General features: G+C 42.5%; 1 protein-coding gene across 7 annotated transcripts; it reads left to right on the forward strand.

The window, feature by feature from the left end:
* Positions 1 to 25689, forward strand: ZBTB37 (zinc finger and BTB domain containing 37). Of its 7 annotated transcripts, none has more exons than XM_078441097.2 (5): positions 1 to 267; positions 907 to 1105; positions 2178 to 3134; positions 4618 to 4717; positions 9574 to 25689. In XM_078441097.2, exons 3-5 carry the CDS (start codon positions 2212 to 2214, stop codon positions 10060 to 10062), a joined length of 1512 nt encoding a protein of 503 aa, XP_078297223.1. In that variant the 5' UTR covers positions 1 to 267; positions 907 to 1105; positions 2178 to 2211; the 3' UTR covers positions 10063 to 25689. The 7 variants fall into 7 exon arrangements, 4 of the variants coding, with proteins under 4 accessions (XP_078297223.1, XP_078297222.1, XP_078297221.1 ...); XR_013553194.1 differs by lacking the exons at positions 1 to 267; positions 9574 to 25689 and adding exons at positions 276 to 373; positions 3303 to 3483 and having other exon boundaries at positions 4618 to 4720; XR_013553193.1 differs by lacking the exons at positions 1 to 267; positions 9574 to 25689 and adding exons at positions 276 to 373; positions 3303 to 3499.
* The last annotated feature ends 70 nt before the right edge of the window (positions 25690 to 25759 follow it).

The following is a 25759-nucleotide window of genomic DNA, read 5'->3' on the forward strand; positions in this document are numbered from 1 at the left end:
ACCCTCCCCCCGCCCCCCTCCACGCCCCGCCGCCAGCGCCGGCTTCAGCTCCTCCCCGTCTCCTCCCGTCATCTCTTCCTCCTCCTGCAGCCACACCTCCTTCCTCTAAGCCCGCCCCTTGGCCCCGCCCCACCCGCCATTGTGGGCGGTGACACGACAGCCCGCGTGACTCAAGGCTCCCGCCCTCCGACCGGCTGAGAAGGAAGAGAGGGGAGGGGGCGCGAGGGACGGAAAGCGCTGGGGGAGGGGAAGGGGGGCGGTGTAAGGGTGAGTGATTTCCTTCCGGCACGTCGCCCGCTCCGGGGGAGGGGGTGGGGGGTTTCACTTCCGGGACGGTGTTCCGGCCCATTCCGGCCCATTTCCACCCCCGGAGGTAGGTGCTGCTCCTTGACTGGGCTCGGGCCCCGCACACCGGTCCCGCTGCCCTGCACCGGGACCGCCTTGTCCGGGCTCCGCCGCAGCCTGCTCCTGGGGCGCTCAGCCACTCCCCTTTACCCCACCCTCAAGGCACCGGAGACCTTCCACCCCCTTGGCCCCGGGCCGGGCTGAGCTGCCGGACCCGCCCCCTCGCCGGGCCCCTCCCTCAGGACCCCGGGATGGGCGGCCCCCTCCCCCACCGCAGCCCGGACACACCCAGATACACACACCCACCTCTGGGCTGCTCCCCGCCCGCCTACGCACACCGCCTGGACGGGGTCCCGGGGCGCCGCCCCCTTCCCGGTGCTCTGCCCTCACCTGATTGCTCGCTCCCCGGCCCCAAGCCTTGCTCCCCTCTCCTCCCCGGCTCCTCGGTGACATTTCGCCCTTCTGTCAGTTTCCCACTACCCACGCTTCCTATCGCAGACTAAAGCCACTCAAATACCGGAGTGGCCAACCCCATGGCGTTCCCGATTCTCCCTCTTACAGCTCTCACCCTTCCAGTGCCGACGGTAGAGAGAGACCTTACTCCAGGGGCTTCCTCCTCACTGGGGAATTGCCGGAAAGAGCAAACAAAAAAGGCGCTGGTGTAGGCTCCAAAATAAACACATCTGAATTCATGATGGCATCGACAGAGGCTCTTATTGGATTAAAAGTTTCAAAACAAACAAAAACGCTTTGGAAAAAGGTCAGGTTGGCTAAAGTTGGTTCTTAAAAGCAGTGTATACACTTCCCTATTTACTGATTAAGTGTGTTGTAAGTGCGGAGCAATACTGTGAGCTTGTCAGGATCAGTTCTGAAATTTTAGATTTTAGCTAACTATGTAATGTCTTATAAAGTTACAGATAAATGGAAACATGTTGGGCTCAAGTCAGCGTCTTCCTGTTGAGATTTACACAAACTAGTGTCAACCATTGAAGGCTGTTGGATGCAGTTATAGGCATAATGTTTTCAGCTGTTTAAAGAAAAATTTTTGATGTAAAAATATTGGCCATATTGATAAATGCTCTATTTTCTACCAGCTTTGGGGAATTACATTTCAGAATCAGCATCATCACCACCCTGAAATTCCCAGCTTTGAATTTAGATAGAAGCAGTGTACCTACCCTTTCTTAATTCTGAGGTTGAACATCTTCAGGTTCTCTGCATCTTCACTGAGTTCTGACACGGCTGTGGCATGTTTCCTAACCTAGACCTTGCTTCAGAGTCCTAAACCCAAGCCTTTGTGTGAGGGCTCTGACTCTCAAGCTTCGAAATAATGGCTTACGTACATTCATGTGGGATATGAGTCACCTTCTAAATAATAAACATAACTTCTACAGCATGTAGTAAAATATTAGCAAGAGGGATCAATCCATTAGTGTGTAATTACATTTATTCAAAGAGCTGATTTCTTTCCTCCTTCAAAGAAAAGTTATCACAGGATTTTATATTCAGTGTATGAATACTTCGTGATTAAAGAAGAAAAAAAAAGAACTGTCACAACTGGTTTTCCCCTTTCTGTTAAACTTATGTTTTGATGCTGCATAGCTTATTAGTAAGGGGAGTAATGATCTTAGGTCGACTTTGTAGAAGTCTAGCAGTCACATTTGGGTTGTTAAGGGTATCTTGTTTTCATATCCAAACATAAGGGAAGTTGTCTCTTTTTACTTGGAGATTTTGAAATTTTACCAAAAAATATTTTTCAGTAGATTTGAATTGGAGAGCATGGCAGGAGTGAAATTCAAATTATTAATGAACTTGGTTTCCTCTTTCAGCAGGGTTGAATGCCTGCCTACACCCTCAGGCACGACCATGGAGAAAGGTGGGAACATACAACTGGAGATCCCTGACTTCAGCAACTCTGTCCTGAGCCATCTAAACCAGCTGCGCATGCAGGGCCGTCTCTGTGATATTGTGGTCAACGTGCAGGGACAGGCTTTTCGGGCTCACAAAGTGGTCCTGGCTGCCAGTTCACCCTATTTCCGGGATCACATGTCCTTGAATGAGATGAGTACTGTCTCCATTTCAGTCATCAAGAACCCTACTGTTTTTGAGCAGCTCCTTTCTTTCTGTTATACGGGGCGGATATGCCTGCAACTGGCAGATATCATCAGCTACCTGACAGCTGCCAGTTTTCTGCAGATGCAGCATATTATAGACAAATGTACACAGATCCTGGAGGGGATTCACTTCAAAATTAACGTGGCAGAGGTTGAAGCAGAATTAAGTCAAACGAGGACAAAGCATCCAGAAAGGCCTCCGGAGTCTCACAGGGTGACACCGAATCTAAACCGTTCCCTTAGCCCACGACATAATACTGCAAAGGGAAACCGGCGAGGTCAGGTTAGTGCTGTGTTGGATATCAGGGAGCTCAGTCCTCCTGAGGAGTCCACCAGCCCTCAGATAATTGAACAGAGTTCTGATGTAGAGAGCCGGGAGCCCATTCTTCGAATCAACCGAGCAGGACAGTGGTATGTGGAGACGGGAGTAGCAGACCGGGGGGCCCGGAGTGATGATGAAGTTAGAGTTCTTGGGGCAGTCCACATCAAAACGGAAAACCTGGAGGAGTGGCTTGGGACTGAGAATCAGCCTTCCGGAGAAGATGGGAGTAGCGCCGAGGAAGTCACAGCCATGGTGATTGACACCACCGGCCATGGTTCTGTGGGGCAGGAAAATTACACTCTGGGATCTTCAGGAGCCAAGGTGGCTCGGCCAACAAGCAGTGAAATTGACAGGTACGGTTTGTTTTCTTTGTCCGTCTAAACGGCTGTTGTGCAGACGTCACTAACGCAGGCCCTCTGTGTGGCACAGAGTGTGTCTTCCTTGATGTTCTTAGCGAAAATAAGTTGATGTTGAGGAAACCGGAGGTGTGCCAAAAGACTTGCGTTCTTATTTCTTTAAAGCAGGAAGCTCCTAGTCCTGAAGTATTCACAGTGTTGTGAGAACTATGGTAAAGTTAGACACTTCCATGAATCAGAATAGCAGCTGCAGCCACGCTAGGATCAGTAATTGCCAGGGCCTCCTCGGATTTCCAGGCAGGGAGCTGATCATCAGCTGGGAGCCTGGCAGCAGTGCCCTTCCTTGGTATGTTATCACACAGGTAGGTGGCCTGGGGGGCTTTGACTTTCCTTTGTAGCACTGTTCACTTCTCTTTGCCCCCGTCTACCACAATTAGAGGAAGTAGGGTACCAGCAGTGATCGTTCTTTTTAAATTAGTGTAATGAGAGTAATTCCAAAGAAGGGCTTTTTGGATAGTTTTTCTTTTCTTTTCTTTTCTTTTTTTTTTTCATTTGTCATTTGATAATACCTTTCCCTGTTTTCTTTCATCGATGACTGCTGCTACCACAAGCCTGAGAGTCTCTTTTTTTCACCAGTGCTACTATGCCCTATGCTTCACTTTTCTTTTTCTAACATATTGTGGTTGTCAGAACATTTTTGGGGGAGTGGAAGTAACAATTTTAATCTAAGTAAATGGAAAGAAAGCCTCAGTTGAAAGAAAGAAATATTACCAACTTCGATTGGTAATATTTGTTTTTTTCCCCACTCTTAAAAATAAATTAAAATTGCATGAACGATGAAAACTAAAGAAGCTATTACTTTGGTTCACATCTGGCCTTAAAAGAGGCATATGTGTCACAGAAATTCAGAGGGCATATCCTATATCCCCTGTAGGTGGTCTCTTCTCCTGTCCTTAACGGTTAAAGTATCCTTGAGGACAGTACTTATTATTCCCCTGTGTTAGCACCCTTTGTCCAGTGTTAGAACTGAATCAGAAGTAATAGCTTTGGATGCAGAGATTTTCAACTTCCATGATCTGTATCAGCAGTCTGAGATCTGTAACAAGTTACCAGGGGCGTGGGAGAGGGAGCAACCAAAAACCTAATAGTTACATAGAAGAAACAAAATCATAGACCCAGTTTTAATTTATGCTTTTATGGTCTCCCAGTCCTCAAGGACAGAAGCTTGTATTTAGCCTTAATGTCACCGGGCCATGTGGTCTATCTGCTATGCCATTTTGTATTTCTTAAATTTACTAGGGCAGACCTCTTTTAACCTTAAGATCTGATATTTACTCTATGAAAGTATTTCTTAGAAATCTGTTGTTCTGTTTGTTCCCCCCTTCCTCAGCCAAGGGATAAAAAGGGGTAGATGTCATCATTTTTTAAGTTCCTTGACGCTATTTTTCTACTAGTCCTCTTTTTGCTCCTCTTCCAACAGATTTAGCCCCTCCGGCAGTGTTGTTCCCTTGACGGAGAGACACAGAGCCAGAAGTGAGTCTCCTGGGAGAATGGATGAGCCTAAGCAGCCCAGCTCCCAGGTATGTAGTGGGGTTAGGATTGCTCAGTTGGTGAAGAAATTGCCACGGTGTGTGAACAGAATATAATGAATAAGAAAGGAAAGATACAGGAAAGGTAACAGTGACCCCGTTAAATAAATACTGTATTCGATTACTTGTTTCTTTCTTACTTGTGGGCGTGCAGGAAATACACTTTTGGTGTCAGCAGAGTTTGAGAAGTAGAAAAGATAAGATTGTGGGACTCTTCCCTGGTTACAGGAACCAGTCTGTATTCCTGAGAGTAATATAAAATAACCCCTGGAAACTACATGCAGGTAATTTAAGACTTGGGATGGAGAGAGTCTGATTTTATACTCTGTGGGCATAACACTACGTAATTACTGATTTATATAGTATTACGTATTTGTAAATAAATTGCTTATGCACTTTTGTATGTGATTGCTTTTTTTGTATGGTTGTGTCTTTTCATTTTTTTTCCTCCTGAATCTTCTGAGAGACTAAAATGTTCTAGAAAGGATAGAAATAATGTTTTCCATCTTCTTTGCAACTCCTTAGCAAGTAATTGAAGTAGTTGGTTGATATTTTTGTTTGTTCTCACAAGTGTCTATCACTGAAGATTGATTTTTAAAAAGATTGTGAACTCACAGAGTGGAACACAGTAAACTGTAAATACCTTTGCCCTTTAAAAGGAAACACTGGTGGGGGCCCCTGGGTGGCTCAGTTGGTTAAGCATCCGACTTCGGCTCAGGTCATGATCTCACAGTCCGTGAGTTGGAGCCCCGCATATCGGGCTCTGTGCTGACAGCTCGGAGCCTGGAGCCTGCTTCAGATTCTGTGTCTCCCTCTCTCTCTGCCCCTCCCCTGCTCATGCTCTGTCTCTCTCTGTCTCAGAAATAAATAAACATTAATAAATAAAGGAAACACTGGTGGATTAAGATTGGGTAGCTAACGTTTTTAGCATCTGCGTTATATGAGAATACCTTGTTTGATTTTTACTTAAGCCATTGGATGTGTATTGTGTACATAGTATAGTAACAGTAAGACTTGTTAGAAACTATATTTACTTGCATGTTACCATGTGAGGGTACCAGAAAAGGAATGTAAGTATTAGAATTTTTTAGTTTTTTATTTCTTTTTAATGTTTATTCATTTGGAGAGAGAGGTAGGGGGGAGGGGCAGAGAGAGAGAATTCCAAGCAGGCTACTCATTCTTCGCACAGAGCCTGACTCAGGGCTCGGGCTTACAAACTGTGAGATGATGACCTGGGCCGAAATCTAGAGTCGGACGCTCAAGCCCCTGAGCTACCTAGGCGCTTCAAGAATTTTTTAGTTTCAGTAAGATGTTAGAGAAAATGTGAGGTGCCTGGGTGGCTCAGTTAGTTGAGCTTCTGACTTCAGCTCAGGTCATGATCTTGCAACTTGTGTGTTCAAGCCCCGTGTCGGCTCTGTGCTGACAGCTCGGAGCCTGGGGTCTGCTTCAGATTCTGTGTCCCCCGCTCCCTCTGCTCTTCCCCCACTCGTACTCTGTCTCTCTCTCTCTCTTTCAAAAATAAATAGAAAACATTTGAAAAAGTTTTTAAAAAAAAATGTTAGGAGCTTGGAGGAAAAGTAACTTTACTCATATAATTAGGGCCCCTTTTCTCTTCACCTCTCAGGTAAGATGCAGTCACTGTTGTGCAAATACGTACTGCGTGAGACAGACCACACACTTTCCGGGTGGGTAAGGCAGACTAACAAGAACACAAAGCAGGGACAAGTCACAGAGCCGAGGCTTCTGGAGCAGTGCTGTGGGAACAGAAGCGCTAACAGGCAACTGCTAGAATCAGTGTCTCCTCAGGAAAGTGTTACTCAGAGAGACGAAATGCACTTTTTAAATAAGCGGCTAGAGGGGCACCTGGGTGGCTCCGTCAGTTAAACGTCTGATTTTTTATTTCGGTTCAGGTCATGATCTCACAGTTCACGAGTTCGAGCCCCACATCGGGCTCTGCAGTGACAGCGTGGAGCCTGCTTGAGATTCTCTCTCTCCCTCTGTCTCTGCCCCTCCCCTGCTCACGTTCTCTCTAAGAATAAATAAATGAACATTAAAAAAATTTTCTTAAGTAGAGATAACTTATTCTTATGTAGATGGGATAGGGGTAAATATGGGAACTCTGCAAGGGTGTTTGCCTGAACAAAGCAGAAGGTACAGGCTATAAAGCCATGGCAGATAAGTAATATTGTCTGGAGATGATATTAAGAGATGAGTTAATATACACCTTAATATGTGTGGAAGTTCATTATGGGGAGTCTCCACCACAGTTATTTTTCCCTGCCACAGAGAACCGAAACAAGACAGGGGCTTACATTACAGTTACATTACAGTAAGAACAAATTCTGGTAAACTTGGAAGAGCTTCCTGATGACAGGAATGATTAAACTGCTATGGTTACTTCTTTACTTAAAAACATCCTGTGGCTTTTTCCTTTGTCTGCCACATGAAGGTGAAAATACTTGGCTTAATTCTCCAAGTAATTATAATCTTTTTAACCTGGCTTCTTCCACCACTCATCAGCATTTATCAGACCTTCTCTGTATGTCAGAACCACATCAAACTTCTCCTGTCTCCGTACTTCAGTCTGGGATACTCTGTTCTTCCCAGGTGTCTGGGCTCCCCCAAGACCCAGCTCCTGGTTCCATGTGCCCTAACTAGCCCAGGTCTCTTTGATCTCTCCTTAAACCACCGTAGCAATTACAGATGATATGGTATAATTTTTCCCAACTCTGTACTGACTCATAAAAATTATTCTTTTTCTAGTTGCATGAATTTTATGTGTCCTTCTACTTTGAAATTTCCTTGAGGACAGAGTTCTCATTTTCTAATCTTCTAATCTTCATTGGCCTTTTTAGGTGGCCAATAAATAGAAGATGTTTTATCACTAATTTTGAGTAACTAAGGTTACTTAGGTGATAAGTAAAGAGGCATCTCCTAAATAGGGGGTTATTTGGTTGCCTGTGAAATTTCCAGTTTTGGAGATCTTCAAATAAAAATGAACCAAATAGATGACTTTTTAAAGTCCTTTCAGTTCTTTGAGTCTGATTAGTAATTCACAGTTAAGATGGTGAACATATTTGAAGACCATGTCAAGTATCTAGATGGAATTTTAGACAACATGGAAATCGTTCATTTATATGAAATGTATTCATTATATGGAATACTTCACTTAAAAAGAACCTTAAGGAGGGGCGCCCAGGTGGCTCAGTTGGTTAAGTGTCTGACTCTTGATATCAGCGCAGGTCTTGATCTCAGGGTCGTGAGTTCAAACCCCACGTTTTAATTCAAAGGACTTAAAAGTTAAATACATTTTAAAAGATAATGTAAAAAGATCTCACAGGTAACTAAACTACATTGACTTTGCATCTGGACAATACTGGTATGACATTTGCATATGGACAATACTGGTATGACATTACTTAAAAGTTAGGCGGGTTTTTTCAGAGACTATTCCCTCAAGATTATGAATAATATTGTGAGTTTGTAATGTTTAATAATAGTTAACATTTACTTGACTATAGTAAGTGCTTCGTTGAATTAACTCATTCATGCTCATTGCAACCTACTAGGTAGATGCTGTTATATTCATTTTACAGATGAAGAAACTGACACATAGAGTAAATAACTTGCTCATGGTCATACAATAAGTAGGATGCAGATTTGAATCCACGTTTCAGTATCCTTAATTGCTATACAGGATAATAACATGCATTCAAAATATTTCAAGGTACCTTTATTGTGTTTGATTCTCATGAGAATTCGGCAGAGCTGGCACCTTTTAATTTTGTGGATGAGAAAACTAAGCCTTAGAGAAGTTACTCTGTGCTTTGTCCGTGGTCACACAGGAACTTTTGGTGGGATAATCCCTAGTCCTTTATGTGAGTTCAGTTTTGATTATCCAGGGAAATGGAGCAGAAGGAAACGTTATAGAAGACAAACCAGAAATCATCTAAAACCTCAGTGTTACTATTCAACGCTTGGCTTCACGTACTGCTTCCCGAACCTGCTGAGAACTGCTTCTGTTGGAAATGAAGAGCACTGTCTGTTTACATATGTGAAAGGAGACAAAACACAGTTTGAGAAATTAAAGAAAAGGACACAAAACCAATTGCTAGTTAGAGGAGTCTTCTTCCAATTAATGCAGAGTCAACTTTTGCATTTGTACTTTAGCCTCTGCCAAACAACTATAATTGCCTCCTATATGTTTGTTTGTTTTTTTTAATGTTTATTTCTTTTTTGAGAGAGAGCCCCTTTTTTGAGGGGAGGGGCAGAGAAAGAGGGAGAATCCCAAGCAGGCTCTGTGCTGTTAGCAGGGAGCCCGACATGGGGCTCAGTCCCATGAACCAGGAGATCATGACCTGAGCTGAAATCAAGAGTAGGACTCTTGGGGCTCCTGGGTGGCTCAGTCGGTTGAGTATCTGACTTCGGCTCAGGTCGTGATCTCACTGTTCGTGAGTTTGAGCCCCACATCGGCCTCTGTGCTGACAGCTCGCAGCCTGGAGCCTGCTTCAGATTCTGTGTCTCCCTCTCTCTCTGCCCCTCCCCTGCTTGCACACTGTCTGTCTCTCTCAAAAATAAATAAACAAAAAAAAAAGAGTAGGACTCTTAACCGACTGAGAAACCCGGCGCCCCCCATCTTGCTCTTTTAAAGTAATGGAATAGAGTGTCCTCAGATTGTTCTTTTAATTATTATATTAACATCTGTACTTTTTTGTAGTAATTAATTTCCTGTTTGGGTCTCTCCTAAAAATAAGCATGTTGCCTGGTATGAGAGGTAAAAATAGATTTGATTTCTTTCAATATGTATCCTTACACGTATGTGTTCTTGCTTTCCTCACTGGACACAGGTAGAAGAGTCCGCAATGATGGGAGTGAGTGGCTATGTGGAGTATCTCCGAGAGCAAGAAGTATCTGAGCGGTGGTTCCGGTACAACCCCCGTCTCACCTGCATCTACTGCGCCAAATCTTTCAATCAGAAGGGGAGCCTGGACCGCCACATGCGCCTGCACATGGGAATCACGCCATTCGTCTGCCGCATGTGTGGCAAGAAGTACACCCGGAAGGATCAGCTGGAGTATCATATCCGCAAGCACACAGGCAACAAGCCCTTCCACTGTCACGTATGTGGCAAAAGCTTCCCCTTCCAGGCCATCTTGAATCAGCACTTTCGCAAAAACCACCCTGGCTGTATTCCCCTGGAGGGGCCTCACAGCATCTCCCCTGAAACAACTGTCACATCTCGAGGACAAGCTGAGGAAGAGTCACCTTCACAAGAGGAGACAGTTGCTCCTGGGGAAACTGCCCAGGGCTCTGTGTCCACCACTGGGCCAGATTGAAACATGGAGGGGGAGGGGGCAGTCCCTCTTCCCCTTTGGGCCGTAAGCAGCCAGCATGAGGGCCACGGGCTGGTACTTAGATTCACAAAATGCCACATCACTAGATCGGAAGATGCTCCCAAGATGTTGCCAAACTAGAGGATCAGCAACATATGCAGAAGCACGAGAGGCTCTTCCCCTCCTCCTTCCCACCTCATACTTTGGGAAATAATCAAGTAAATCAACTTTCTAATTCAGGGATCAACAGCCTTGGTTTGTTAACTTTATAAGAAAAAAAATTTTTTTAAAAAACGGTGATAAATGGTCATTTATCTACCAGTCATGTTTGAACACTGTACTTTGGTCCATATCATCCTGGTGGCTGTAATTGCCCACATCTAAAACACAGCAGGAGCCTTGGTCATCTGAACCAGCCAGCCACAAGAGAGAAGGAAGTAATTGCGACGGTGACAAGAAGGAGGAATTTCTCCTCTTCCATCCCTGCCAGAACATGCAGTTTCACATTTCAAGGAAAAAAAAAAAAAGAAGAAGAATCCTGGTGGTTGTTACTGATTTGAAAAGTTAGACCTTCTCTTTGCCCTGATTAGGCATCTGACACTTTGCCTGATTGTTTCATGTAAGCAGCCATCTTGGAGCGGTGTTCTCGTGGGCAGCGTCACCTGAAGCTCTCTAGGCAACTGGAAGGGAAATGAGCAACAAAGTGTTTGCAGTAGGTTCTGCTACATTTGGGGGCTTGAGTTTCATGTTGGGGAAGAGGGGAGTGGGGAAAGAAGTGAGGCTTTGTGCAAATGTCCAATGGCGCAGAGTACTGCAACTTCCTGATTGGTGTTTGTAAACCATAGTGCTTAAATATCTTTGGGTGTTAGGAAATGGCTCTAGTCCAGATGAATTAATGTGTTAGGCTGACTACCAAAGTTTCATCCAGTCTCTCTGGCTCCTACCTTCACAGAACAGCAATATTCTACATCAGAAATGTCACTTTCTAGTGAAATGAGCCTGGACTGTATTTTTAAATCTACAGGTCTCCATATTTGATAACTTTTATATGAAGTTTTAAACACATTTTTTCTGCAATACTGTGGTTGAAGAAACCCAGCACTATGGTTCTTATTGCAACCACAATTCCATTTCCTTCTACGTATGTAATAGTTTATATTTTCAGGCCAATAGAAGAACCTCACTAAATCCATGTCTCGCGTCTGCAAACCTAGTAATTCATAAACCAACCATCAGCAAATTTGCTGGTGACTCCAAGAGCTTTGCTTTTTAATAATACACTACAGGGCATTTACCAGAAAACATCAGGCACAATCATGTTGCAATAAATTGATCAAGGGATCAATTTGATCAGGTTTGGTTACTTAATCATTCCTAAGATTTTTAAAACTTCAAGGGACCTTTTTGGTAATTCTGGGGATTTCTGAGATTCTTCATCCAGCACTGAGAGTCAGAAAAACTTTAGCAAACATGTAGAGTTTTAGATGCCCTGTCTTGCATTCAGAAAATGAAGGAGGATTATTAAGGGATGCAGGCAAGTAGATGCAAATAGGAAAGAGAAAAATATATAGCTTCTCTTAATCATTAAATTTTTAAGAGTATTGAAATATGCAGTGGTTTAAGAAATTGTCTTGGTGCAGAGGCACAGAATGATTGTAAAAGAGATTCGGGGAGGGGCTGGTCATGCCTGCACTGGTGAGCCATCTGTGAGAATGGTAGTACGTGCTCCCTTTCTGAGAATGCTTTGTGGTATGTGGAAAGGTGGGTGGAACGGAATGGCGTTTCTCTGATGATAGGAAGTTAGAATGCAAAGAGTAACTCACAAACAATCTGAGAATTGTATATACACATAAAGCTGCACCATATTGCTAGAGAGCAGTTATTTTCTCTTCTGGAAAAACGTAGCAATGTGTCTTTTAATAGGAATGCCATGATGCTACCATTTGATGAGAGCCTTCCCTTAAATGATACGTTGAAGCTTTGTCCTTAGGAGATGTAGACTAGAGCATTCTCCTCTTTAGTTGGGCAACAGAATGATAGGGCCACCTTAGGGACCAGCTATGCCCTGTGGGCATAAAAGTGGATTTGAAATTAGACTAAAATCTCCAGTGAAACATTTTAGCTGGTAATCACGTCTGTCCGTGAACAGTTTGCCATTACTAAATAGGCAGGAAGGTGAGAAGTACAGAATATGCTGCTGTAGATGGAGCTTTTAAGCCTACCAAAAAAATGTTAAGTCCATCCTACTTTTGAGAAGTAGTATGTTGGAAAGTTCTTTGTGCTTTGTTAGTTTCTTAGGTTTTCTGTGAGAAAATGGAGCTTTTTAAACTATGACCAAATTGTAAAGGTGAACTGCAGTAATGTTTGTAAAGAGAAGGTTGGCAGCGTTTGTCAGTACTCCATCCAGGATTAGCAACAAGCATTTTAAACGAAGTAGAGACTCTCTAGTAGATGTGGAAATGCTGGGAGTGTTTGTTGGGTTCCCTTCCGTTCTCATCCACTTGTAATAGGTGTTGCTGAATTGATACTGTGAATAGAGTGCTACCTGGTCTTCTAGGACCACATCAGCACAATCGTGTTGGCTGGTTCTCACCTCCTCATTGGCCTAGCCTGGAGCCATGGAATTCATGAACATTCAAGCCAGGCTAGCTTTTAAACGAAGTAAAGTTTCTGAAAGCAATTTCCGTGTTAGCTAGAAAAGGTATTAGCATTCTGCATAACTATCCAAGATTCTTACCCAGGTTCACTGTGACGTTGTCCTAGTTCTTAGTTAACATCACTGTAGGGTCATAGTAGTAGTAGTGTTCTATCTGCATTAATGAATAGCTGCATCGGTGTGTGCACAGAGGATACCTCTCTTAAGGATGTACTAGATGGACTGTAGCTAATGCTGAAAACTCATTACCAAATCTTAACTTGCACGTGTCACCTTGTGAAGGGAACTGCATTAGCATTGAGAGCTAAATCATCAGTAAGTACTTTAATGCCATGAAAATAGCAAACACTGGGACTGTTTCCATTCGTTGAGTGGCACTTGATAGCAAAGGAGCTACCCAATATTCTCAGCAGAAGAAGAGAGACGGCAGTATCTTAATCTGCCTTCGTTCTAAGAAGTACCTTTTATTCTCTCTGAACTCGGATACCAGGATAAATATAGCATTGGCATGAACAGGAACACTGTACTTAGGCAGAAAGGCTCTTTCTAATGACTTGTTCTCTCTTTACTCAGAACCATATTTACCTCTGAACTGAGTTGAGTTTTATTTTATGTAATTTGCCAACTACCCCCAAGCCATCATTGTACCAGACGGTTGAATCGAATCTTGAATAAGTAAAAATAAATTCATTCCTAAATGATAAGGTTGGAAGCGAAGGGAGATAGCAGTTAAGGAAAGTTTTCTGGTTATTCTATTTTTTGGTATTTTTAGATGTTTCCAGTTCCCTCTACATCAGTAAAACAGGGTTTCCAAAGATGTTACGACAGTAGAACTAAACTATTATCTTCCCAGCTCCATAGCTGAAATCCGGCCTTGGTTGGAAGTGGTCTGGTGGAAGAGTACACCTCATCCTTAATAGCAGAATAGTCTTTGGTCAAGAAATAACTTTTAAAAAAATTTAGTTGTTACTTGACACTAATTTTGTTTCTTTTAACTGGTAAAAATTCTATTTTGTTTGACTAGAAGATCTAATTTAAAAAAATAAAAACAACAGTTAATGGAAAGGAAATTAAACTGAACAGAGGCAACAGTCTTCTTAATCATAGTGGAAGGCATTTAATCAGAAAGGAGTTGGAATCCCGGAAGTTTTTCTTTGTTCAGATACAACAGACACGTTTGTTTGTTTGTTTGTTTGTTTGTTTTTTCTCTCTTTCTCAAATGCCATTCTCTTTATCTACTTACTGGTTTAAGGCATAATCGAGAAGTTCTTATTGAACTCATTTTTGGAAATGGGGCTCTTATGCCATTTGGGAAAGAGTGCAAAATATTGAAGTATTGTAGTTGTTGAGATTTAGAAAAGGGACATCAAGCTATTAAGTCAGGTAAATCCCTGAGTTCGAGAGGATACCCCTTAGCATATTCCTAGCATTTGTGAATTAGATGAGTAAACCGCAGCCTCCAGGGCCAAATCCTGAGGCCATCTGATTGTATAAAGTGATACAGAATACCTGTTCTTCACGTATTGTTTATGGCCACTCGCTACTGTAATGACAAAGTTGGGTGCTTGTGGCAGAGACCACATGGCCAGCAAAACCTGAAAATGTACTATTTGTCACTTGACAGAAGAGTTTGCTAACTCCAGAATTTTGTCACTCCTGCCATTTTGTCTTTGTAATAGTTTGGTTGAGGTTTTAAATTCTTGTTGCCATATATGCATCAGTTCCTTGAAAGAGCTTACCATCTTTTCCTAGATCTTTTTCTCAGAACCCTGTTTGTGTCCTTCTTAATGATTCCCATTGCTTTAAAAGCATTTAGAATAGCCTTATGATCTGTCCTTGCCTTAAAGGTGCAGGTAGATCAAAGTTTAGGATGGTAGTTACAGATGTAACAAAGTAATTTAAAAATATAATCCCCGTGCATAATAATGTAGGGTTAAATGAGTACCATGTTTACATAAAATACTGTAAAAAAATTAATGTTTTTATAAGTAAGTTTTGCCATTCCTCTGAGTTAACTTGAACTGGTTTGCATAATGATGACAATGAATTTATTTCCACTAATATTAAAAATTAACTTCTGTTATGAATAAGTGGTTTGATTCTTACCCAAAATACTGTCCTTCCAGATTAGAAACCCCTACCCTTTCCCTGTACTACAAATCTTCATTTTGATTTCCTCAAATAAACTCACTCTGTTCCATGTGGAGTAGTAAAAAGCCCAACGTTCTTCCTTTTCTTTTTCCCCCAATGAATGTTTTAAAACAATGAAATCTCTGAAGATTTCAAATTCCTCTTAGCACTGTCTTCCGACGTCTGTTACTGTCTATGATGTTTCTAAATATATACTGGGCTATTATTTATTTGCTTTCCGAATGTTCATTCTTACTGTTCACAAAAAGCTTATTTATGCCAGATGTGCAAAAATGGAAAATGTTAGGATGATTATAAACAGAATTCCTTGCAGGAGGAGAATATAATTGTTCCCCATATGGACACCATGCATAGACTTCTGAGTTAAATTTATCTGAACAAAATGTTCTAGGCCGGGCTGACACAATGCAGTGAGTTTCACCTGTACTTTGTCGGCAACCCCACCCATACATACAGAGTTTGGGTGAGTGACCTAAGCTCCCGTAGGGCACCTCCTTCCTAGTCCTTCTTCAAGTTGTTTTTCCCCGTTTGATATTCATAAGTTTTATATGAAATGTTCTATGAGTAGTAGATAATCCTTACCTGTAAGGTTCTAGGATGTTTGCCTAGCTGAGATCTGCCCTCGTCTTAGAGATTTTGGAGTGTTGCTTTTCTGATTAATTTGCGATTCTGATCCTTCTGGCATACAGAACATTGGCCATAGACAGCCCGATGCGTCCTCTGCGTGCAGCTTTCTGTGAGGCCTGGGGAGTAGCTGCCATTTCTGTATGAATGCGTTGCAGAACAATTGAGTTTGCCCAGCACTAGCGAGATCTTTGATAATTATCAGTCTTCTGTTTTACCTTCTTTGCTTTCTAGAGTCTGTTTCTGTTTTCAATCCTCTCATTTTTAAGTAGTGCTTTTCCCAGAGCCAGTCTTTTTATTTTGCAGTAAGGAGGTTTTCTTGCTCAGGACAAGCCAAAGTTGGATAGATACTATGAGTACTTTAAGACACCTGACTCAGTTACATTCCAAAGGGTATAATTATTGATAACAACTGTGATATCAAAACCTGGAAAACATTTGTACAGACTATCCAGTTTTGTTGTATAGGCAGCCTACCTTTTCCCTCAACTGCAAGGAACAGCAATGACTTAGAAGGCAATTATTACTTGAAATGTATATCGCCTTTACAGAGAATACATACATGAATAAGTTTCTTGTCTCACATCTTCCCTGTTATCTATTTAGCAGATATTTCCCATCTTAACAGTTAAGGGCCTACTAGCTCAAATGGTGGAAGCTTTAAATAGCAAAGCTAAGTTATAAAGGCAGAGCAGTTCATGAAAAATAAAACTTTTCTAATGCTCACTTCTTTCACATCTACTCAGTAAGTCCTCCTGAGGAGGCTAGAACTCCCCATCCAGTTAAGACAGATACACGTGCAGCATCTTCTATGGACAACAATACAATTTAGTATACTGTGAATCTTAGAATCTGAATTAATCCATAATGCCAAAAGTCAGAGTATCTCATGGGAAAATGTTTCCTATTCTGTGAAATCACATACCTTAAGTGAGAAGTAGCATACAGGAGAGTCTGGTCCACAAAGTAAAGATTAAGTATTTATTGGTACCAGTGTGCTTGGAATTCATACAACAAAATTGATTTTAGACATAGTTTAGATGTGGCTTCCTATACTTGAGAGTCCTAAATCCACTTGGTTAGAGTCTGGATGTATGCTTTTTAAAAGCCTGCACTTTTCATCGCAGAGATCAAAAAGAGGGGGACAGAATTAACTGTACTAAGTGCTTTAGTGGCATAATGGCAGTTAGTCCTCAAAATAATCCTGACGTAGTAACAGTAGAACTAAAACTAGCTGAGATTTTGAATGCTTACTGTGTGCCAGGCGCAGGTCCGTGTGCTTCATATTGTTAACTCATGTAATCCTGGTGGTGGTCCCAATAGGATGGACACTTATTACCCTCGCTTTAGAGAGGAAGAAACTGAGGCACAGAGAGGTTGACCCAGGCAGTCTAACACTGGAGTTAACACTCTAATAGACTATGTTGCCTTTAAGAGGTGTCATTATACCACAATTTATAGATGAAGAAACTGACGAACACAAGAACACAAGGTTACACAGTGGATAAATTGCAAAACCGATATTTACCAGGCTTGATTCCAAAGCCCAGACTGTCTCCACCACATCATATTGACTCTGTTTACTTACAAAGAGTTGAGGTGAACTGGAATAAATAATAGCCAGTAACAGTACTACTTTTAGTGAATTTTCAAGAAAGCATGATTGGAAGATCGCTTCAAAAGATAGTGCAAATGGTCTCTGAACAGATGCTGATGGTGAATATTTTTGGAGATATTGCCCGTTTGATAGGAATCACCCATTTGATAGGTCTGGTTGTGAATCAGTTCAAGTTACTACCAAGGGAGAAATTGGAAGGTGGCATTTCCACTGCCTAGCTTTGTAACAAACTAAACTATAGTGACTTAAAACAACAATTTTATAGATCTTGTGATGTTGCAAATCAGAAATTCACAAAAGGCTCATCCAGGCAATTCTCTTTCTCCCTGTGGCGATGACTCAGGTCACCTGGTGGTGTTCAGCAGGTAGTTGGACTGGTCGGGAGTTTCCAAGATGATCTCATTCGCATGTCTGACACTTTGGCAGGGAGGGCAGGAGTCTGGGCTCTCGGGCCTCCTCTCCCTCCCTGGAGTCTCAGGGACTTTCCATGTGGTCTCTCCATCAGGGCGGTCACACTTATTAAATGGCAGCTCAGGCCTGTAAGAGCCTGGGCAGAAAGTGCCACTCCTCCCTAGGCCAGGCCCAGAGCTGCCCGCAGAGTCACCACCATACATTGGTCAGCGAAGTCACTGGTCAGCCTGGATTCAAGGGAAGAGCACATACCACCTGATGGCACGTGTGTCTGTCAAGGATTTGGGGCCGCTTCAGTCTTTCATAGGTGGCCTTGGGTTTTTGATTTGTCTTGAATTTTCTGCGTTCATTCATTTGGGCTAGTTGTCCGTGCCGTAGAAACCACTTATTTCATCTGCCACGGGTCAGTAAAGGAGCTAGAGGGAGAATAAGACAAATAACCTAAGCACAGGTTTCATTAGCTACCCACCCACCAAGTTTCATTGATCTTACAGCAAAATGTCCATGTTTTTCTTTTGTTCCAAGTTCCAAGTTGTGAGCATTTGTTAGTTTGTTGTTTTTTTCCTGTGAAGCTGCAGTGACTGTACATCCTGAGCCAGAAGTACTCCAGAAAGAGTAAAAAGCTTACTGTTAGAGAAGCTTGTTTGTTAGAGATGTCAGCTGTATTTACGTTTATAAATAGGCACAAACTCCCATGGTATGGAAAATTCGTATGGCTACTAAATCTCTTTCGACAGGAGTTTCTATGGAGTGGCTACATGGTCACATTCTTGAGATCATTTCAAGTTCCGCCTACCCACCCTAGGCCTCTCTTTACTGCCACCACACCACCTTGGGCACAGTTTTGTGCTAGAAGATGAATAAGTAAGTGCATCCCATTTTTATTACCTTTCTTAGGAGAAAATTCACTGCCCAATTTTTTATGTTGTTGATCCTTTAAAATCAAGAGTTGCCATCAACCTCTCATCTAAGATAAGAGATCATTGAACTGTTAGGACTTTTGTCAGATTTAGGGTGCTTTATTTAAACTCTTGCCGGCTTACACTCATTAGACTATTGCTGTGACAGAAGAAATATGGGCAGAGAATAAATCCTGCTCTGAAAATGATCATCCCCAAACCAAGCTTTCTAAGAGAAGAAAGATTTGGGATTATCCATCCATTCCAAGTGCGGTGGACTCCTGGAGGATTAGCTGCGAGGGCTTCTTGCTAGTTATCCCGAAGTATCATAAAAAGGTCTCTTCCCAGGTCAGGCCTCAGGAATTGCAAATACAGGAAAAGGTACTCAGGGCTGAAGACTTAATTTAGGGCTTTACAAAATGCTTGGAAGAGAAAGAAAAAATGTTGGCATTTGTAGTTGGAGAACCAGGGACAAAACGTTCGAGGCGTTTAGGCATCAAGACTAGATTTTATCATGTAAGGACTGGGGCAGATTTCAGTGAATAAAAATCAATGAGCCTTCACGTTTTCTTTTTTGATCCCCATTTCCACTCTGATGTACGTCAAAGTCTGCTTTGGGTGACAGAGAAGTCTTTGAAAATATATTCCCAGGGAATGAAATATCTCATGATGATCTGCAGAGAAGTTTCTCGTTCTGTATTTTATGGCTCTTTGGGCCCTCCTCCAGATTCTCTGTCACTCTTAAGTCATCTGGTGGTGGCACAAAAATTTAGCGCCGCGGTCTGGATTTGCAGAAGAGAACAAAGTCAGAAGAAGGGGGGAACCTGGAGACTGCCAGCATATTCTTTGTTGTCTGCGTTGCAGGGCAAACCATTTTGAGCCAGTCACAACAACCCATTGGGAGTATAAATTCCTTAGGGTTCCGATTTCTGCTCTCTGCTATATCTTTAAAGCAGGCGTTTGTGACGTACTTGAAGATGATCTACTGAGTTTCCTACAAAGGAATAGAATCCTAACTGTAGTGGTTCTCCAAGAACTACTGCAAAAGCCCAGAAATACGACACAGGGAACAAAACGTAAAATGTGTTTCCTCTGGAAGCCAAGATGCGCAAGCAGAGGTCACTAAGAGTGTGACTGAAACCTACGTCTAGCATAGCTATCGTCTGATAGCAGAGAGATTTAGAATTTATATGGTATTTCTAATATTTTTACAAAAATGATTTTAAATCATGTAACTTGAAGTTTTAAAAACTGAGCCTGTTTTCTTTTTGGAAAACTGGCCCAATAAAAATAACACTAATATAATGCAATTGTATATGCATGTGCATCGAACACAAAGTGGTATACTAAAGATAGTTCATGCAAATAACTTTTGTGGGAAGTTTGGCTATTTTCGTAATATCTTTTTTCATAAATGTATGTTTATAAATATATTTACTCATCCACTATGACCCTGGTAGCATTAGAAGCATTTGTTAGTTGTATCATTGATTCTGAAAATCACATTCTTGGCACAGTAGGCTATGAGAGCTCTTTGTCGCTTTGTATTTTGGCTAAGGAAGTTATTTCTTGCACTTTCTATTTATAAAGATGTTATAACACATTGCACCCACTTAGTGTAGCTGTTGTTTAGAGACAAAAAAAGATGCAGGTGTTAAAGTGAAACGTATGTCTAAAAAGCCTGGCGAAACAAGGGACCTCGAAAGAACAAAGTTGGCTTGCATCTACTAAGAAGAGCTGGGGTTGAATATCGAATTTCGATTGCAAGTAGCTGTTGGAGTGGGTGTGCAAGTTGTAATTTTATTGCGAGCTGCCAGCTACGTGTGTGTGATTTTACGTGTGTGTGTGAGAAAAAGGTGTCTGGTGAAGGCAGAGAAGTCAATGTAGGATGTAGTCTACCTCCCATTAAAGACTGAGCATATTCCAATATTGCCCTGGAGCCCTCTGGGCAGGAGGCTGGATTCCTCAGCCACTGTCCACCTCATTCTCTTCTGTACTCGCTTCAGCTCCTCTACCTCTGAGCACTTGGCTGAAGAAAGAGTGTGCTTTTTGTAGCAGGCAAAGGAAAGCCGGACACAAAATCTAGGGTTTGCAGTATCACCGTCCCCCTTGTCATGGGCAGATGTTCATGTTCAGCTTTGTTGCCCAAACCAAACAGTGTCTGAATACTCTGATTTAGTGCTTTTCTCTCCTGGCTTCTATTTGGCAAGAACAGCCGGTGCACGTGGAATCTTTCTGTTTTTTTAAGAAACGCACCAAACTCCTTTCAATGATGTAAACATTTTTGTTTGAATCCTGAGGGTTTGTGTGTGTGTGTGTGTGTGTGTGTGTGTGTGTTTAATTGCCATTGCAGCCCATTACTGGGAACCTAGATGATTAACCCTATTTTCCCGATAGTGAGCCTTCTGCCAATATCTTGACAGGTTTGCAGGAGGTGGGTTTTGGATGGCTTGTTTTGCTTTCAGTCACTCCAAAGAGATATTCCTATTTTTAATGCCTATACTGTGGTACCAATCACGATGGCCTCCTTTGAATGCTGTGGTGTCAGGAAATTCAGTTTCAGCAGTAAATTGTCACTAGGCACACCGCCTGATCTTTAAATCCAGTCGTAACATTCACCTGACTGTCCGGGGCGTGAGTACACTGAGCTGTGGCAGGTGGCCTACATTTTGAACATGTGTTACAGCCTAGGAAGGACCGTCGGCCCTTTAACAGCTATCCCGGAATGCTCGCCACCTTTTCACTCTACACTGGCTGGTTGTGATGTCGACACAGGGATTTTCAGGTTAAGAGTGAGAAGGAGAGAGTGATTTGTTTTCAGATTTTTGGAGGTTGGCCTCTGTGTTTAGGTACTTGCTGGTAAGTGTTTGCTTTCCTGGTGACTGGGTAGAGCAGGCGATGAGAGGATGCCGTGTGAAATTGCAGCTAATGAGCTGGGCGTTCCTCCTAGGTGACAACTGACCCAGTCACCTCTGCCCGAAAACAGCGGGAGTACCGAAGGGAGAGGAGACAGTAGAATCACGTGAATCTACTCACCACAGCTGTTGCTTTTCTTTCTTTTGTGTGTGTGCGCAGCACATGTTTTTATTAAGGCACAGGGACAGGACCGCGGGCAGGACATTCTGCCCGGCTACTGTTATTCTAACTGTAGAATAATCGTCAGCCTGTAAGCCATGCTCATATCCTAGACTCAGGAATTAACTCCTGCTTAGGAAGATTCTTCCCCCGGCTTCTCTTTTGTTTGTGCCAAGTCTGTCCTAGGCCTGTCCCCAGCCAGCTCTTTTGCCGTAACACAGAATTAAGTGCAGACTTACCTAAATCCATAATTTACTGTTGACTGTGTGACCTGTTACAGCCAAAGTGATTTCTTTAAAAGCAAAACAAAAAGGTGAACAATGCCTAGGTAATTTCTTTGGGGTGCGTGTTAATTCTGCGAATCTGAGAGGAGGCACGGAGTCTGACCTTTCTTCCCTCTGGCTTGAGTGATCACCGGCCTGCATGCTTTTTATTACAGAGCCAGCTGACCCAAACTAGTAGTTCCCCACCTTGGCAGCACTTTGGGCTCACCTGGGGCATCTAAAAAATTACTGAGTTTAATCAGTCTGCTGTGCAACGTGGGCTTTAAAAGCTCCCCGGATGATTCTAATGGGCAGCCAAGGTTGAAAATCATTGGCCAGGTAATCTTGAGTGGCCTCCGACAGGATAACCTCAGTCTGGTTCTTTTTTGTCATAAGGTACCTTTACTGATATCCCACGCATGGCTCTGAGTTTAAAGTGGGCCAACGCTCAGGTGGTAAAATGGATCATCCATTTGTCCTCAGAGTAATTCTGGAGAGAGATGTTGCCATCCATCCAGTTTTGTCTCTTTACCAAAAACAAGGTATGCAGAAGTAAGCAAAACGATTTCAAACTCTGGTCTCTAGAATCCTCTTTTCTTTGCATATGTGATTTGAGTGGAGATTTCTCAACTCTGATAGCTAAAATAGAGCACTTGAATTTATTGAAAGGGCCAAGCCCAACCTGCCTAGGATGATTTCTAGTTGTAAAATAAACAGGTAGCATTATTAAAGTTAATGGAAAAAGAGAAGGGTCCTTCCTGGGGGTGATGGTGGTACATTTGATAATTTGTCTCTTAGCCTGTCTTCTAAGTGGGATTTCAGTGTAAAGTGACTTTCACTTTTCCTTGTTTTTTTTTTTGTGAATGAAATGCACTAGCTAAGGCTTAAATATTTCTGAATTTTAGATGAAATGTGAAATGAGTCATTTTAGCCTCTTTATTCCAGGATGTCAAGGACCTAACCCAGTAATTCCCAAATGAGGTTCCATACTTTTCTTTGTTCCCACCCCAGGTAGTAAAGATGCCTGCCCATGGCAACTTCACGCCTGGTAATGGGAAGGGGAGAACTGTTTGATTACCTTAAAAGTGAGACACTCTCCCTCCACCGCCCCCCCCCCATCCCCCTGCCACCCCGTTCAAAATGACTAGCTACCAAGTGATTTCTCATTCGTGATAGAAATTTGTGTTTAAGAGCACACAGATATAGTAGTCTCTCTTCTGAGAGAATTCTGGGCACCATAGAAATTTTCATTCATATAATGCCTACAATAATTGATATTTTACATTTCAAATAGGTGGTGTGTTCAAGAAGGAAAGACTGGATAAGTGCAGAGGACTGAATTAGCATCAAGCTATGACATTTCATTGAAATAACACTGAGGCTCAGCTATTTGCGTAGCATGTAAATGTTGCAGTGTCTTTCAGAGAAAATGCCTCCTATGCCTTAGAAAATTTCTGAAGGCTTCCTGATACGGGGTGGAACAGACAAACAGCAGCCTTTGGGACTTGCATGCATCCAGAGAGTAGCACATTAGGGTTTCATAGTGAAGAGCATTGTGGAGTACTGTGAAACATTGTTGAAATTCATGCAAATCATACCGCACTGGATTTTAAGATTTCTGGGGGGGGGGGGGGGGGGATTAGAGGAGGAGGATGGGGAAGTAATGGTAAAAAATATATATAAATTTGTTTTATGTTTTAAGCAAGGAATGAAACAAATTCCCTATCAGGAATTCTCTATGGACTATGAAGTTCGGTCAAGTTCTCTGCCCTACTGGATTGGCTTGCTGGTTCCTCTTCAACTTTTAAGGAGTCCTTTCTGAAACGGCTACACAAATGCTAGTCTGACTACAGTTTCACCACTCGGCCCCATCCCCCTACTCTCAACAAAAGAAAAACATTCTCAAGCTATAGGAATGTGTTCTCAGTCCGTTAACTTCGTATCTGCCCCGGTCTCTGTTCGCAGTTTTAGCCCACTGCAGGACTTAGGGATCTAATGGCGGGACTTGAGTCCATCTGCCGATTCAGTCAGGAGCCGATGGCCTCTCCTCTGAGAAATCTTAAAACCGGAACTCTCCATTTTGGGCATGTCAGCATAAGTGAGTAAAGGGAGAAGTACACTTGGGAGAGCACTTAGATTTCCCGACTCCTAGTAATTCAGGGTGGGGCCCACTCATGCTCTGCCCCTGCGAGGGGAAGAGAAGCTGAGCGCTCAAAGCTAGAAGGTCAAGGTGGCTGAAATTTGGTTTCCTTCAGATGGACATGGTCTGAAAGAAATCTGTCCACCTGTTCTCTATGGTGCTTATATGGTGGGTGACAGCTGTCCCCCATCTACCTGTCCCTGGCACTGTGCCTTCCCACTGGTCACTGTGAAAAGCAGATCACACTGGACTCAGAGGCCAGAACCCAGGACCATGTCCCTCTTCTCATCTTGAGCCCATCACTTCTTCATTCAGCTAACAATGTAGCATTTACTTCTCTTTGGAAAACTCTGGGGTTTGTCCCCCAAGAAATAGTAAAGTATTTAAAGGAAAATAGCCAGAAAATAAGATTTCTGGTGGTAGCTATTACAGAGACCATAGGAGACTTTCGCTTCCCCTCGACTGATACTGATAGCAAGGATCCACATGCCCCCTCTTCCGGAGTTTTTAAAGGCTACCGTATTTGTAAGCAGCAAACTTATGTAACATTTTTTCACAACTTGCTAATCAAAGATTCATATTAAAACCGACAATCAATTTCTAACATGTTGTTATCCCTGAAAGGGAGTGAGGTAGGGTTTTAAAGTGTAAGAACCTACCAGTCTGTTTTTTCCCTTTGAGAAAACAAACATTTGAGGTTTGTGTCTTTTCATCTGAAGCTATTACTCCATTAATAAAGATGCCTCGGAAAAGTCAGTGGGCCAGGCTAGCTGTCTTCCACCTCTGAGAGCGCTGGACTGGGTCTGTGCATCTTATTTCCTTAGAAAATATCTGTTCTTATTATGACCTTAATTATAAATACCTATATATAGGAATAGGATTTTCCCCTCACCCCACCCTCTTTTAATCATTATCACTTAAGTGTAAACCACACCTCCCCTCACCCCCCTCTCACTGAACAAATGCACTTTAATTCCTAAGGAGAGTGGCTGTTCCCCGCCCTGAAGCCAGATTACTTCAGGAGGAGAGTTGAGGAGGGAGAACTCCTACCAGACCCTGTGAGACAACCAAATTCTTTCATGTAAACACAAATCACACCCATTCTTTCACTGTTCCCACCCCCTGCCACAGGGAAAAAGAAACCACCAAAATGGAAAAGTTTAAATGCCTACCCTGATTGTAGAAGTTTCCCTGGGAGAAAATACCCAATATTAAGTTATTTTCTCAGCTACCAAATTGTAACAAACTTCTAGGTTGTTTTGTGGGAGGCTGAGATTTTTTTTTTTTCATAAGTCAAGTGAAAACACAGAGGCTATAAGCTGTGATTCTGATTTGTGTCATTTCTAAGTATTAGATTTGTTCTCTCAGTTTGACAGGTGTTCTCAGTCTCTCCTCCTGTGGATTCTGCCCTTCCCCTGATGACAAGCCAATAGTCCTGGGTGGGGTTGCATGTCTCCTAGAGCCCCAGAAGCCCTGTTGTGTCGGGGGAGGGGGGAGGGCTGGAGGGTGGGCAGAGACTGGGGTTGGGGGGAGGGAGAGTCAGAAAAAGAGTGAAGATATGGGTTTATATAAACATATTTAAAGCAGTTTAGCAAAAGCTTTCTCGTTGAACAGCTTTAAGAACAATGTGAATGAAATCTTAGCAACTTGGTTAGTAATTTGAAGTCTATTAATGTATACTTGAAATTCTGTTTGTATAAAAATACATTTTCCTCTTTATTTTAACACTGTGTAAAAGAACATTATGCATGTGAGTGGTTTGAGAATTAAATGGTTTAATACTCAGATCTGAATATCTGGTTTCTCTGTATATAGAGATATGTTCATTTAAAATTTATGGATTTTTTTTTTCTTTTTTTAGCA

The sequence above is a fragment of the Panthera onca genome, chromosome F1 (genome assembly GCF_046562875.1).
Source record: "Panthera onca isolate mPanOnc1 chromosome F1, mPanOnc1 haplotype 2, whole genome shotgun sequence".
Taxonomy (NCBI): domain Eukaryota; kingdom Metazoa; phylum Chordata; class Mammalia; order Carnivora; family Felidae; genus Panthera; species Panthera onca.